The 14,675-nt window shown below is 42.5% G+C and overlaps 1 protein-coding gene across 1 annotated transcript in view; it reads left to right on the top strand.

The window, feature by feature from the left end:
• Nucleotides 1-14,675, top strand: part of ACAD9 (acyl-CoA dehydrogenase family, member 9) — a 25,669-nt gene that overhangs the window by 3,436 nt on the left and 7,558 nt on the right. The window contains exons 2-12 of the mRNA XM_010008861.1: nt 856-949; nt 2,557-2,658; nt 3,958-4,064; nt 5,518-5,618; nt 7,284-7,362; nt 8,355-8,529; nt 9,148-9,221; nt 10,587-10,662; nt 11,250-11,320; nt 11,673-11,792; nt 12,602-12,730. Coding sequence (XP_010007163.1) covers nt 856-949; nt 2,557-2,658; nt 3,958-4,064; nt 5,518-5,618; nt 7,284-7,362; nt 8,355-8,529; nt 9,148-9,221; nt 10,587-10,662; nt 11,250-11,320; nt 11,673-11,792; nt 12,602-12,730 — 1,128 coding nt within the window. The remainder of the gene's footprint in view (nt 1-855; nt 950-2,556; nt 2,659-3,957; nt 4,065-5,517; nt 5,619-7,283; nt 7,363-8,354; nt 8,530-9,147; nt 9,222-10,586; nt 10,663-11,249; nt 11,321-11,672; nt 11,793-12,601; nt 12,731-14,675) is intronic.

The raw sequence follows: 14,675 nt of genomic DNA, 5'->3' as shown, positions 1-14,675 counted from the left end.
TTCTGGCGCGTTTCTGTGAGGCTGGAGCTGTTGGCACCGCACACAGGAGCCACAGATCCGAGCTGTGACAAACACAGCGCTCATTAACTTAAGGTTCCAAGTGTGCGTGGCCAGAGATGAGGGGGCTGCATCGCTTGAAAGAAGGAACAACTCCCTGACTCCAGGATGACTGAAACCCCCTGGAGGGAGCTGAGCAGCTGCACACAGGAGCCACAGATCCGAGCTGTGACAAACACAGCGCTCATTAACTTAAGGTTCCAAGTGTGCGTGGCCAGAGATGAGGGGGCTGCATCGCTTGAAAGAAGGAACAACTCCCTGACTCCAGGATGACTGAAACCCCCTGGAGGGAGCTGAGCAGCCAAGGCTCCCAAAACAGACCTCAGCTCTCACGCTCCTTCACAACGAGCCCCTAATGGCACCTGCCTTTTCTTCCTCCCTCCCCTCTCAGATTTCAGCACAACAAAGAAAAAACAAAGCACTTGTCACATCCCGACTTGTTGTGCTTGACAGGATTCCTCAGGGTGTTGTGAGCAGCTGTGTTTGGGCAGAGACAGGCTCCTCCATGGAAAAGGGGAAAGATAATAAAAAACAAATGCATGTTTTTCACATAGTTTTTTACTTATTTTGTTAGTTGCTTGGATTTATTTTTTTTTAATTTTTTCAAGCCCATCGGGTTTTGACCAAAATATCAGGGTGGTTATAAGGAGCAATATGGAGCTCACCTTTGCCATGTACTGAGAGTTTCCCAGGACTGCATTTATGGGCTGAGCCTCTTGAATTTTTACTTCAGTTGCATGATCAACGTGTTGGGGTGTTTGGTTTTTTTTTTTAATAAAAATTTCCCTCTTATTTTAGGAAGAAGTTTTCCCTTACCCAGAAATTAGCAATGAAGAACTACAGGAGATCAACCAGTTTGTAGGACCTGTAGAAAAGTTCTTCAATGAAGAAGGTACAGTTTTTGGTTTTGTATTCATGCAAGTGATTTAGTGATGTAACTACAGCAGTTGAATAAGATTATTATACTTCAGGTTATCCTGTGCATTTATTGCCAGTCACACAGTGCTAGTGACTCTACAGGCATGTGTGGTTATGCTTCTTATATATGGATTATTTGCATGCTGATGGCAAGAAATAAACCTTCAAAACAGAAAAAGAGGTAAAAGAATTCTGGGATAGAGGTGGGATATTGAATTGATCTTGGCTCTATCTAATAATGCTGTTTGCTACTTTATATATTTTTATTTTTTTCTGAAGCTTTTAACCTGCCCTACTGTGCTAAAGTGGGTGTTCACAAAATTCAGCAGAGATGCTGGGAAAAGTTGCACTGGGGTGTGCCTTCCTGTTAGGGTTGCAGGGTGTTTCCTCTGGTGCAGCAGGGAAGCCCATTCTAGAACAGTTGTAGAAAATTGATGTTTACAGGCAACAATTCCTGAGGCAGCTGAGCTGCATCCTCTCAGGTTCCTGTTAAAGATGTAGGGCTGAGGTTGCCAAAGACAGCAGGAGCTGGAAGAAGCCTGTGCTTGTCACAGATCACAGTTTATGAGATCCAGGTAATTTTGACTGTAGAATTGTAATGGTGGGCACTAGCAGTAAATTAAGAATTTATGCAGATTACCTTTTTTTCATTCTTTGCTCTGTTGGGGGACATCATTTTTTGAGTAAAAAAGCTGATATTTAGGGGAGGAATAGAAATGTCATATTATATCAACACAGAACTGAAGGTGGAAATTTGTTTCAGTTCACAACTATTTCTGTTTAGTTATCAAGGGTAGCTTAGAGGTGTGGTAAAAATAGGTTAGGAGAGGAGCCTTAAACAGTTAGAAACTTGATACGATTGGCAGGGGGTGAGGAAAATCGTCTCAGCAGAGTCATGATGAAACCTCACAAAGTCCAGACACCACAAGTAGGTCCCTGTGGGTGTCATGGAGGAAGAGGTAAAAACCACCTTTTTCTCCCCAGAACAGCTGATGACAAACCACAGCTACAGATCTCACACTGTATAGCTAAAAAATTAGGGTGAGGAATGAAAAGTCTTTTTAAAAATGAGGTTTTTTTCTGAGTAACTTCTCCTAGAAGGGTATCTGGATGTGCAGCTGCCTCCCCCTGTTGTATCTCATACAGCACTTGCAGTGTCATCTCAGTGTCTGTAGGAAGGCACTGGTGCTTTTGCAGAGTTAATTCTTTTGCATACTTTTTGGAAGGATCCTTTTGCTGCAGCACACAGCCTTCCTGAGCTGCTTAGTACAAATCTTGTTTATTTGCACTGTCGCAAGAACAGCTCTGGTAATCCCCAGGAATTTTAATAACTCATAAGAACAAGGTTTTTATAATTAACTCATTTATGTTCTTTTTAATCATGACCTAGGCATAGTTCAGGTAGAAAATCCTGGAAATGCTTGTAAATCATGCCTACTGAGTGGAAGAAGCACAATTTGTGCACATATAAATGTTGGAGAAAATGAAATTAAAAACAGATTTTCCCCACTTCCAGGTCCTTTTTCTGTACATGTCGTGACTTTACAAAGTTCTAAATGATAAAACCTTCTCTATTTCTAGTGGACTCTAAGAAGATTGATCAAGATGCAAAAATCCCTCCTGAAACCCTAAAAGGACTGAGGGACCTAGGTCTCTTTGGCATGCAGATTCCAGAGGAATATGGTGAGTAAATGATGAGAAATGAATAACCCAGTGGTCTGTGTTCATTAGTGTGTGTCTAGGTCTTGAGTGTGTCTGCACTATTCCCTGCACTCCTTGCCCAGGCTGGGAGCTGAGCCTTCCTGCCCCCTGGCTGGTGAGGAGCTGCAGGGCACTGAGGATGCCTGTTGGTGTGTAGGGAGCTCTGCACACTCCTGCCTTGGGCACCTCACTTAGGTCACTCATTTTAGATGTAGGGAGCTCTGCACACTCCTGCCTTGGGCTCACTCAGGTCACTCACTTTAGGTGTGTAAATTCCTCGTGGATAGGATTTTTGGCTCTTTCTTTGGATGCAGGGGAGTAGCTGGACATTCTGCAGGACTTGCAGCCTGTGTGGATGGTTCCTGAAATGATACTGGGGCCAAACCAGAGTGTCTCAGGGAACTGATCTGTCAGAGCTGTCACCTCTCCTTGGCTGATAGTGTGGAAGTGTAATGTCTACTCATTAAATGTGTCACTTTTGTGTAAAACCTTTCCTGGTCAATACTGGACAATAAGTTTGTGTCATACAAATGACATTATCGTACTAATTGAAATCGGAGACAGTAGTTCCTCAGTGGATTAATCCTTAAGCTTGCAAAGGAATTTTCAATAAAATTGTAATCTTAATCTTATGCATGAAATAAAAATTGGGATTTAAACTACTATTTTACATGAACTTTATAAAGAAATTAGGCCCTTCTGTCATCTATTGTCTATTATAAAAGATGATGACTTTAAAGAGAGTGACTCTGAGGAAGACAAAACCGTGTTTAACCATTTGCAGAAGTTTTGGTGGGGAAGGTACCTCATTTTTTAAGAGATTTGTGGGAAGCATTATTTGTCTGGCTTTGTAACCTAGCATGGAAGTGTCACCATAAAGTTCATGTTATCCTGTAAGCCCAGAGATTCAGACTAGAGCAATTTCTGTACTGGATCTTTCACCATTGTCATGGCAGGGTGCTTCAAACAAGCTTGTTCTCTGCCATTTGCTGGATTGTGCTGTGTGTGCACGTGTGCATGAACACAAACACATGTGCAGTCTGGGTGGAGCTAAATGCAGCACAGCTCATGCTTTTTAAGAAGTCACTGTTTTCATGATGCTTCTGGCACTGCTGCAGCTGGGTGCTGCTCTACTAGTAGAGTAGTACCTCTACTAAGATGCTCCCCAGTTAACAGTGTTATATTCTTGATGTTTCTGTACTTGAGAAGGACTTGGTGGGGGGAAGGGACAAGTGGAATGGTAAGATATCTACTTGGAATACAGCTTAGTGTTTGTTCCAGGTGGTCTTGGTCTGTCCAATACCATGTATGCACGTTTGGGAGAAATCACTTCTCTGGATGGATCTATTGCTGTTACTCTGGCAGCTCACCAAGCCATTGGGCTGAAGGTAAAGAATCCTCTGCTCTCATGTCAAGCAGGTCCCTGCAACTGGTGTAGAAAAGGCAAGATGAAGTTTATTTGAATAGGGAGTGTGAGGAAGAAAAAGAAGTTTTCCACAGGGAGTGTGAGTGTCACAATCAGGAATTGCCTGTGGAGCATAAATCAGGTGGAACATTCTGACTTTGGTTGCTCATGTTCCCAGCACCCTCTGTCAGTGGCTCAGAGTAAGACTTTCATGCAGCATAAAGACTGAATGTGATGTACACAAGAAAATTATTAGTCCAGGAAACACTGAGATGATAATTCTTAGAAAAAATACCTTAAATTATCCCAAGTTTTAAAAATTGAGCCAATCTGATAAAAGTAGCTAAAATAAATATTGAAATAAATAAAATATCAGGGTGGCTAAAATTATGGGGAGGTAGGACAGCCATGCAGAGATTTCAGAAAGGTGCAACTTTTTCTAGCTGAATGAAGCTGGATATGGGGGGACTTAGACAAGAAAACCTATCCAAGACCAATGTGCTATGGCAAGCATGGGAATTTTAAACTAATTTTGTTATAAATTATATATTATTTATATCATGTATAATAGAGCCACACATATCCACCTTTTAGTGCTTTTTATGGTGGGTGGATGGTGGCACTCAGAAGCTTGAAATAGCACTAAACTCATTATAACAAGGAAAAAATTATTTGTGGAATTGAGCAGACAGTGTTAATTAAAATATGTGTTTATTCCTCAGTGTACTTAAAATGTCACCATCTGTGAAACAGGGCTAGTGCAGCCAAGCTGATGAGACCTGTAGTGTGAGACATAACTCTCTCTCACTCTCCTGCTGTGGCCAGTTGGGGTTAATCAGAATTTTATTGAGCAACTGTATCTTAGCAGTTTAGCCATTGATGATTTAGCTTTACCATGTTTTTGTTGGTTTTTTTTGTCCTTCATAAGAAACCTGCTGTATTAAAAGCAAATGCAACAGAGTTAATTAAAATAAGTGCACTCTCACAAAAAGTTGTTGTCACATTTCTACATAATTAAATAATTTGGAGTTGAAGTAAATCACGTGTTCTGTTCTGTGATTAGGAGCTTTGAAAATTGCTACTTTTTGGGGTATCAAAATAAAATTACAGTGATGGGAAGGTGTGGCAAATGATGAAGAAAGGCCTATCTCAGAGCCTTTCAGAGCAATAGTTAATCCCTTCCTTACAGCATAAATGCAGTGACACCTACCCTAGAAGGCAGGCTTAACAAGAAGCCATTTCCTTGGGCATTTGAACAATTGTCTGACAGTAACTTTGACATACTTTAACATCTGGTGAACGATAATACCCATTGTTTGTTAAACTGTCTCTTGTTATGCCATTAAATTTGCAGATTAGGCTTTCAGAACTTGGCAAAGCTTCATTTTTTTCACACAGGTTGATGCTGAGGAGTTTTCTGTTAATCCTTTCTTTAGGGAATCCTCATTGCTGGCACTGATGAGCAGAAGGCAAAGTACCTGCCTCGACTGGCATCTGGGGAGCACATTGCAGCTTTTTGTCTCACTGAGCCTGGAAGGTACTGATTTTCTAATCATAAAAGCTTCAGAAAACATCAAAACAGAAAATGTTTTAGGGTTGGGGTTTTTAAAATTATTTTCATCTTCATTCCAGTGGTGGTTTGGTTAGTCTATTACATCTTCACTAGTTGGTGCCTACGGCTTCAGTATATAAGTCCATTTTTTTCTGAAAGGTTCCCTTCAAGTCATGTACTTCCTCTCTCCCCAGTGTGCTGCTTAGGGCAGTTCCCATGGTGTCACTATCCACCTCATGGTGGATAGTGATGTTTTTTCCCATCCCAGGAATGCATCCACTGAATATCTGGCATTACTGAGTCTGAATTGAAAGGATGTTCTGTGCTATGTTAGAAATAAAGTGCTGGACTGTCTGAGGATGCTTTCAGTTCCTTTGCAAAATGATAAAGTCCTGTGTTGAAGGAGCTACCAACAACAATAGGAAGGAATATTTGTCTTTTCTTAGAGTTTAGCAAAGGCATCTCTGTAGCAGCAATTTCATTTCAAAGATCAAGTTTTATTTCTTGTGTTTCTTCTTTGACTGTTGGCAATGTTGCAAATTCTGTTAATGCAGTAGAACAGTTTTCTTGAAAACATCCAGGCTGAGGGTTTTCCATGTGAAGGGAAGAGGATTGGGAAGGACTGAGAGCAGCTGAATCTTTGCTCAGGCAGAACTATAGTTTGGAACTGTCTTTTCTGAATTCTTGTCTGCTAGAATGACTTGCCAGGAGCATTTGGTTCACTTGCTGATCTTCATGTTGCTGTGATGTAGACATCAATGGTGGTTTTTATTCAAGACTTCTCAGATGGGTTTTGACCCTCTTAAACGATCTCACTTGCAGGTCAAATTCAAACTATTTTAACAACAAAGTGACCGATGAAGGGACTTGAAGTGACACAGGGAGGAAAGCAAGGACTGAGTTCTGAAATTCTTCTAACATCTTTATTTAGCCCAGTAATGTTTAAAAATATGGCTAATCTTTGGAACTTTTCACTTTGGTCTCTCAGGGACCCTAGTTCTGGTGCAGGGAACCCTTGTTGTTAGAGCTGAATGTTAGAAATGTAACCCGGTTGAAACAGCTGAGGTCTGGCTGTCCCAGCACCTTAGCAGGTGGCTTCAGCTGCAGGTCTAACTGGTGGGAGAGTATGTGCTGCTTGTTCAACTATGTCATAAGCTGGTGATTAGAGAGATGGTCTGAACTTCTAATCACACAACACACATTTTTTATTCCTGATTTTGCTCCTGTATTTGATGTGCCCAAGTGCTCATTGATGGAGACTATAGAGACTGTCACTTTTTCATTTCTGTTGAGCCTTTTTTCACTTAGGATATAAAACCAAGGTATGAATTTTTGAGGAACAACTTAGACCTTTTAAACTTGATTTGTGTTTTAGAATGACAGTTTCATTGTACATTCACACAGCTCAGTGTGTAGCTCAAGAAATTGTGAACATTCTGGTCAGGTCATAAGATGGATGACGTGTTCATCAGCAGGGTGTCCCCTCGGGTGTCTGACGTAGAAGTACATTTTTTCAGAGCTGTTTATATACTGCTATTTAATACAACTATCAGCATTCTTTTTAAAACTGTGGGTAGAGGGGAAAATATGTAGGGATTTTTTAAAAGCATGTTTATTTCTTTAAACATTAATAACTTGTTTGGCTTTTAGTGGAAGTGATGCTGCGTCCATCAAGACAAGAGCAACCCTCAGTGACGATGGGAAGTACTTCTTATTAAATGGCTCCAAGGTATCCACCCACAGGCTGGGAATATGAGAGGTTTTGTTTACAGGTTTAGAGAAAACATGTTTGTCTTTTCAGCATTGAAATCAGTCTGCTTTGCTAAGGAAGGGGCTAGCCTGGCAGCTGCACCAGCTTGAGGTTTCCAAGAATGACCATCGCAAAAAAAGCCCATGTTGCTTTAGGGCCACAGAGAACAAAAGAGCACAGTGTGCAGGGAATGACCTTCACTGAACTCTTGGCAAGAAGGATAGGAAAGGCCAAAAAAGGAAGTTCCTTCTCTGTGCAGCCAGCTCATGATGCTCAGCTTCAGGAGGGTTGGTTAGTTAGTTAGTCCCCATTGTAACAGCACGGGCAAAAAGAAACCTGAAACCATTTTCCTCCCTCTTTTCATTCTTCATGCCAGACCTTGTAGATGTTTTTGAAATAAAACTTAACAGTGAGTTGGAAATAGGGCTGCTTGGAGCATTTCTGCTGGCAGAACCAACAGCAGAATGCAGGCTAGAGGAAAGGCAGGAATGGACTGGACTGAACTCAGTCATAGTTCCTGCATTGAGACTTGAGCTGTGGTGCATTTGTCTGTCCTGTGAAGAGACCCAGCTGTGGGAGAGGCCAGACAGATGTGGCCTCATTCAGAGAATTTCTCATCAGTTTTAATTATTTGGGGTAAACCAGGTCTTCAACCTGTTCTACCCTTGTATCCCTTATGAGCCAGAAGTAGCAGGATATATGAGCTTTTGTGAAAAAGCACCATGGATTTTAATTTTAATTCCAGTCTGTGTTACAACCTATTTTATAGTTGCTCTAAACTTAATGTTCTGTGCTCAGCTTTCCTTGGAAATGTGTTTACCAGCAGCAGAACACTCATTAGAATTTTATGGGAAGGAGCAGCAGTTTTTCACCACTCTCTTCTGTGCTGGTCTGTTACAAAACACTGAAGAACAGCGCTCACGAGATCAGAACACGGATCTTTCTTACACGTCTTTCCTCTGTCTAAACAGGTGTGGATATCAAACGGGGGCCTTGCCAACATCTTCACAGTGTTTGCTAGGACAGAGGTTGTTGATAAAGATGGACAAGTGAAAGACAAGATCACTGCTTTCATCGTAGAGCGGGATTTTGGTGGAGTCACCCATGGGAAACCTGAGGATAAACTAGGCATTCGAGGATCCAATAGTAAGAATCACTTAAGACTGTGAACAGGAATTGTTTTAATATTTTAATGTGTTAATTTGTTTAGATCATCTGAATTCAGAGGCAAATGGTTATGTTCCATGTAACAGGATAAATTTCATGTTTTCTTACCTGGCTTTTCCTATGAGTCCTTCCTAATGCAGTGTCTGAAATAAGAAACCCATGTTGTGTAATTCTTTTCTGCACACCTGAATCTTCTAATGAACCATGCAGTGACAGAAATTGCTCAGGAGACGCAGTAACCAAGTAGATTTAATCTAGAAGGAAGTTTTCATGGGCTCTTCTTAAGCTTACTGATTAGTACAGTTTTACAGCATCCATCATTTGGCCTTGACTGCTGTATCAGTTCCTTAAAATAGAGGCAACACTGTAGTTCTCTGTTTACACAATGTACCTTAATGATGTTGTGGATATTTTACATCAGTAATTGATGTCACTTACAGTCTTTTCCCAAATTCTATCTTCTTTGGTCAAGCCTGTGCAATTCTGTCATAGTAATTAGGAAAACCCCAATTCTTGTTCAAAAAGAGCCTGTTATGATCCTGAATGTCTTAAATATATCTACATAATAATTCAACAGCTATTAACTCTGTGTTTCAGCCTGTGAAGTACATTTTGAAAACACAAAAGTGCCTGTAGAGAACGTAATTGGAGAAGTAGGAGGGGGCTTTAAGGTAAGCAGTCAAGAATAACTACTGATGATTGTTAAACGCCTGAAGGGGAATTTTTTTATTTTTTTTTTCCCCACTGTGCTGAGGTTTCTGTACTGGTATTTTGAGCATTGCTAGACTGGAGAATCCAGGGGGACAGACTTGTCCACTGACCTGATCCACTCTGTATTGATTGGTTTCACTGGCCCAGTGCCAGAGCTAGCTGCAATATTTGTTTGGCTTCTTAACATTTTCCATGGTACACTCTTCTCTTCAGAAAAAGGAGCAACTTTTTCAGCAGAACTCCTGAAGTGAAGCAGGGAAGTGGCTGCTGCTGTTTCCTGCAGCCAGAGGGGTGGACTGTCCAGCAACGGAAAGAAATGAGTGTAAAAGGAGCTGGTTTGAAGGAAGTCCAGCCTCTCCAGGGTCCCAGGGTTGTGCAGTGACTTTCCTGGGTTAGATCATTGCACAGGGGTACCCTGGAGGCATCCTCTGGCACTGGGTTTTCTGTCTTGCTCCAGAGGAGTGTGGCACCAGCCAGACCACACTGGTCACTTGGCTGTTGTCACCTTTCCCCAGGAGCCTGACGTGTGTGTTTGCAAAACTGTTCTTCATGGTCCTTCTCCATTTTCCTAGTTCCTCTAGAGCAGGCAAATCCAGACCTAAATGCTAAATTAAACCATTTTCTTTAATGCAGCAAACATTAGCAGGGATTGTTACGGTTTCTTCTTCAGATCATTCTCACAAATTAAAATATAGGAACAATGACTTCTCCCTGAATTTCCTAACAGTCTTTGAACTGAGTACCCATGTTTTTCTTGTTAAGGAACAGTAATACCAGATTTCAGAATCTGTTTTTGTACATTATGGGTCTGTATTTTATTTTCTGCACCTTTCATTCTTGCTTCCTTTTCTTGTATGTTGCTGAAAGATCTCAGAAGCAGGAAAGCTTCCAGCAGTGGGCAGCTGCAGAGATGTTTATATTTGGCTGTTGTTCACACATTAAGCAATTTTCTGGTGTTGTTGTCTGATCACCTTCATCAGTGCTGTAGCTCCAGTGTTGTTTGTCCAGTTGCAGATAAATACATTTTTATATGCATTTTACCTTAGTGTAGTTTGAATAGAGGATTGCATCCTGATCACTGGATCATCAGTATCTGAGAACTGTATCAAATATGAAATTGGATTCAGTAAAAAAAACTGCCTAGTTTTGAAGCATTCTTGCTGGGTTGCTGAGTTCTGTGCTGAGCAGCCTGAGGTGTCCCAGGACAGGAGGTGTTAGGAGCTGTGTTCTAGGAAAGCACTAAAACATCACAGTGCCCATCATGGCCTGAGGAGGAGTCTTGTGGTAACACCACTCGTCCTAAACCCCATTCATTTCCTTCACAGGTTGCCATGAATATCCTGAACAGTGGAAGGTTTAGCATGGGCAGTGCAGCTGCTGGGATGATTAAGAAACTGATAGGTGGGTGCATGAGGTGTTCTGGATTGCTGGGTGCCATGCAAAAACCCTGGCCTGCAGAAGGTAGAAAATGCAGTTAATTCAGCAGCAGAGGAAGCTTGACCATGGCTGTATTGTCAGCCAAAACCTGCTTTGACTTCTTTAAAACACTGAAATATTTTTAGTTTAAAATGACTGTTTACAGTGTTTTAACACTGTAGTTTTTTTCAGTTCATACAGTGGGAAGTTATTGCCCCTGTTGAATTTTTCTGAGGTGAAATATTCCTACTAAGTGAATAGCCTACATATCATAGTTTTTGAAGGTATAACCTCCTGTAAAACCTCCCACTTGAGCAACTAGCTCAAAGCTCATACACAGTAATGGGTAATAAAATTGGTTTCTACAGCAGTTACCCAAAATAGTAACAGAAATCACTCTAGAATAACGAGTTAGCACTGAAACCTGCCCTTTCTAAGCACACAGCTCACCCCTCAGATCCTTGTTTGGAGGCCCCAGGCACTGCTCCAGTGATGCACAGGATCATGCTGCAGGTGTTGTCACCTGCTGCTGGCTGAGATGGACTTTCTGTTTGCTTTCTTATGTTTTGCAGCAATGTCAGCAGAGTATGCTTGTACCAGGAAGCAGTTCAATAAGAGACTGAGCGAATTTGGATTAATTCAGGTAAATTAAAAACCTAAATCTTTGGGCTTTATGTTGGCTAAGTGCAAGTACATAGATTATGCTGGGGTTCTTTTGGCTGTACTGGCATAAGAAATTACTAGAGGTATTAAAGTTCTGTAAACTTAGAGCAGACTTCTGTACACTGATCTTTTAAATGTCCAGAATCATTACCAATGAAGAAAGTTATTTCCCTTTTTTTTTTTTTTTTTAGATTTTTCATTATTGTTTTGCAGTACATTTTATCAATTAGAATTTGATATGTTAAACATATGAGAACTGCAGTTGTGCTCTTAAGTTTCAGGCTTGACTTTGCATCTGAGTGACTGTGATTCCTGGCATTACTGTTTGGCAGGAGAAGTTCTGTATGATGGCAGTGAAAGCCTATGTCATGGAGAGCATGGCTTACCTGACTGCAGGAATGATGGACAGGCCAGGGTTTCCTGACTGCTCCGTGGAGGCTGCCATGGTCAAGGTAATTAATTTTACTGAGAGATTTTTCTGTGGCTTTAACCTAATCCAGATTCACAATCTCCTGATTTTTCACTCCACATCCAGATCACCAAGGTGCTCTGGTGTTACAGGTACAAGTGATACAAAACCCTCAGGTAGATTAAAAACAGACACTGCTGTTTTCTCTTGTTTGGCACATGCTCTTGATTATCTCAGAGTCAGGCTTTGTCACCACACAAATAAATACTACATACAGCAGTTTGGAATATGATGGGCCTCTAGAGTTCTAGTTTTCTGCAGCCTTACGTGGTGCCAACAGTAAAAGGACAGTCACAGCCCCAGCTGCAGGCCTGGCAAAGGCACCTCTGTCCTGGCTTGGGCTGGGGGTTAGTGACAGGACACACCCAAAGAGGGAGCCTGGCCCCCTCTGCTGGGGTGTCACAGGGACAGGTGCTGCTGGAGCCCTCGAGGAGCACGCAGGGGCTGCAGCCCCCACCACAGTCCCTTGGGATGTGGGCAGTTGGACAGACCTGTTCCCTGAGTCCACCCAGGCCTGGAGGGCTCCAGCCAGTGGCAGCTGCTCTTGGGTTCCTGGCTGTGCTCTCCAGGAACATCTCATCACAGAGATGTTCATTTGGATTGCAAAGAAATGACTGCAGTTGGAGCAGAGGATCCACCCTGAGCCCTAAGGATTCTATTCCAGACAAGCTTTGAACACAAAGGGTGCAGCAGCAGCACAGGGTGCTCCAGCAGTTCCTGCAGCTGCAGCAACAGGGCAACATGTCTGTGCTTTCTGGGCACTCTGGTCATTAATGTTCTTTCCAATGGCAGGTGTTCAGCTCTGAAGGTGCCTGGGCCTGTGTGAGTGAAGCCCTGCAGATCCTGGGGGGCCTTGGCTACATGAAGGATTATCCCTATGAACGCTACCTCAGAGACACCAGGATCCTGCTGATTTTTGAGGCAAGTTTCAAGATACTGTTTTTACTGTAACCTGAAATTCACACTCTGAGCTGACACCGGGTATTCAGTGGAACAAGCCTTTGTGTGGGTGGCTGCTAAGTCTGTGATGAAATAAGACTGAGGAACTAGTCTTGCTCTGGGGATGGGGATAGGACTTTCCTGCAATAAAATGTGATGCCCTTTATTACAGACTAACTCACAAGGTGTGAGTTACAGGAGAAACTGGCACCAGCTTTGCCTCTGGAAAGAAGAAGCTGGTGATCCACACACATGACAGTGTATATACAGCTATAAACATGTGCTGGCAGTGCATATACAGTTTCTTAAATGTTTAGAAAATTTCTGGATGTTTTAAAAAAAATAAGCAGCTAAATACACTGTCAGAGAAATAATAGTCCCAGTTCATGGCTTGGGTTTGTTGTTGTTTTGAATAGACTCCTTCTCTGGAGAACAGCCTTCTTTTTGAATAGTCTTCTCTGGAGACTTCCAAGACCTGTCTGGATGCCTTTCTGAGTGATCTGCCCTAGTTGTGTGTGGTTTTTTGGTCCTGCTCTGGCAGGGAGGTGGGACTCGATGATCTTCAGAGGTCCCTTCCAACCTCTAGTGTTCTGTGATTCTAAATGAGCAGAAGAGCCAAAAGGAACTCACCAGTTCATGTTCAGCTCTGAGTGCACCTGCTGACTCAGGATGAAACCAGAGCACTAGGGCTGCCTGAGCAGGAGCCTTAGGAGAATGAAGTCAGTCACCTTGCTTTGTGTCAGGCATATTTTGAAACCTTTTTACTGCTTTGATTCTCATGTATCTTGAACAATAGAAGTGACAGGATTTTCTAAGAGGTTTGGGCAAAATGTTAATTTTAAAACAGATTTTTCTGATAGGATTTTCTGATTTCTTTAGTGGCTCAGCTGCTCTGTTGGTGCCTAGACTTGAGGAACCTTTCCTGATGTTTGCTTCCCACAAGTGAAGCAGGGAGACTCACAAAATACTAATTCAGAAGTTTCACTAACTCACAGGTGTGCATGTATTCTAAAAAAAAAAAAAAGGTTGTCTGTGAAATGTTCTATTTCCAAGCTTCATTACCAGTGATCTCTGTCTGAGTCAGGCTTCCAGATTGTTTTCTCTTGGTGGAGCATTTAGGAATGATCGTTTACCTCCCACTGTCAAGGCAGCAAAGATGTCAGCTGCAAATTTGCACAGAGAGGAATTTCCAAACTGCAGTTCATAGCACAGCAGTCACACAGCTGCTCTTCCCAAGACCTGTGTGTGTCTCATGAGTAGGAAGAGTCAGTTCCAGTATTGATTGAAGAGCAAAACAGTCAACCTAGAAGGTCATCCTCCTGCACCCTGAGGGTTTGGTGTTCATGAACCTGACAGACACTCTGAAGAGTAAAACCCCAACCAGACATCAGGAGCACTTTCTGCAAGGGCTGGAACAGAGACCTTTCACATTGGACAGGTTATAGGAACCTTTGGTTAGAAAACCCAACCCCACCACAGTGGAAGTCCTGTAACACTTTTCCAGCAGCACCAACAGCTGGGCTGTGCTCCCTGTGTGCTCTTCTGAACTCAGTCTTGGTAAAAGACCAGACTTTTCCTTTGGGCAGCCCCTTTGTCACCTGGCCTGTCACCAGGTCACTGCAGTTTTGACACCTCCCACCAGCCCAGGTTGCTCCAAGCCCCATCTAACCTGGCCTTGAACACTTCCAGGGATGGGGCAGCCACAGCTTCTCTGGGCCAGGTTCTTGCCACCCTCACACTAAAGAACTTCTTCCTAATGTCTCACCTAAATCTCCCCTCTTCCAGTTTTAATCCATTTTCCCTTGTCCTCTCCCTCCCTGCTCTTATTAAAAGCCCCTCCCCAGCTTTCCTGGTGCCCCTTCAGGCACTGGAAGGTGCTCTAAGGTCTCCCTGGAGCCTTCTCTTCTCCAGGCTGAACACCCCAACT

This window comes from Chaetura pelagica, unplaced genomic scaffold, assembly GCF_000747805.2.
Source record: "Chaetura pelagica isolate M959 unplaced genomic scaffold, ChaPel_1.0 scaffold52, whole genome shotgun sequence".
Lineage (NCBI taxonomy): Eukaryota > Metazoa > Chordata > Aves > Apodiformes > Apodidae > Chaetura > Chaetura pelagica.
This window is presented reverse-complemented; position numbering and strand designations above follow the sequence as displayed.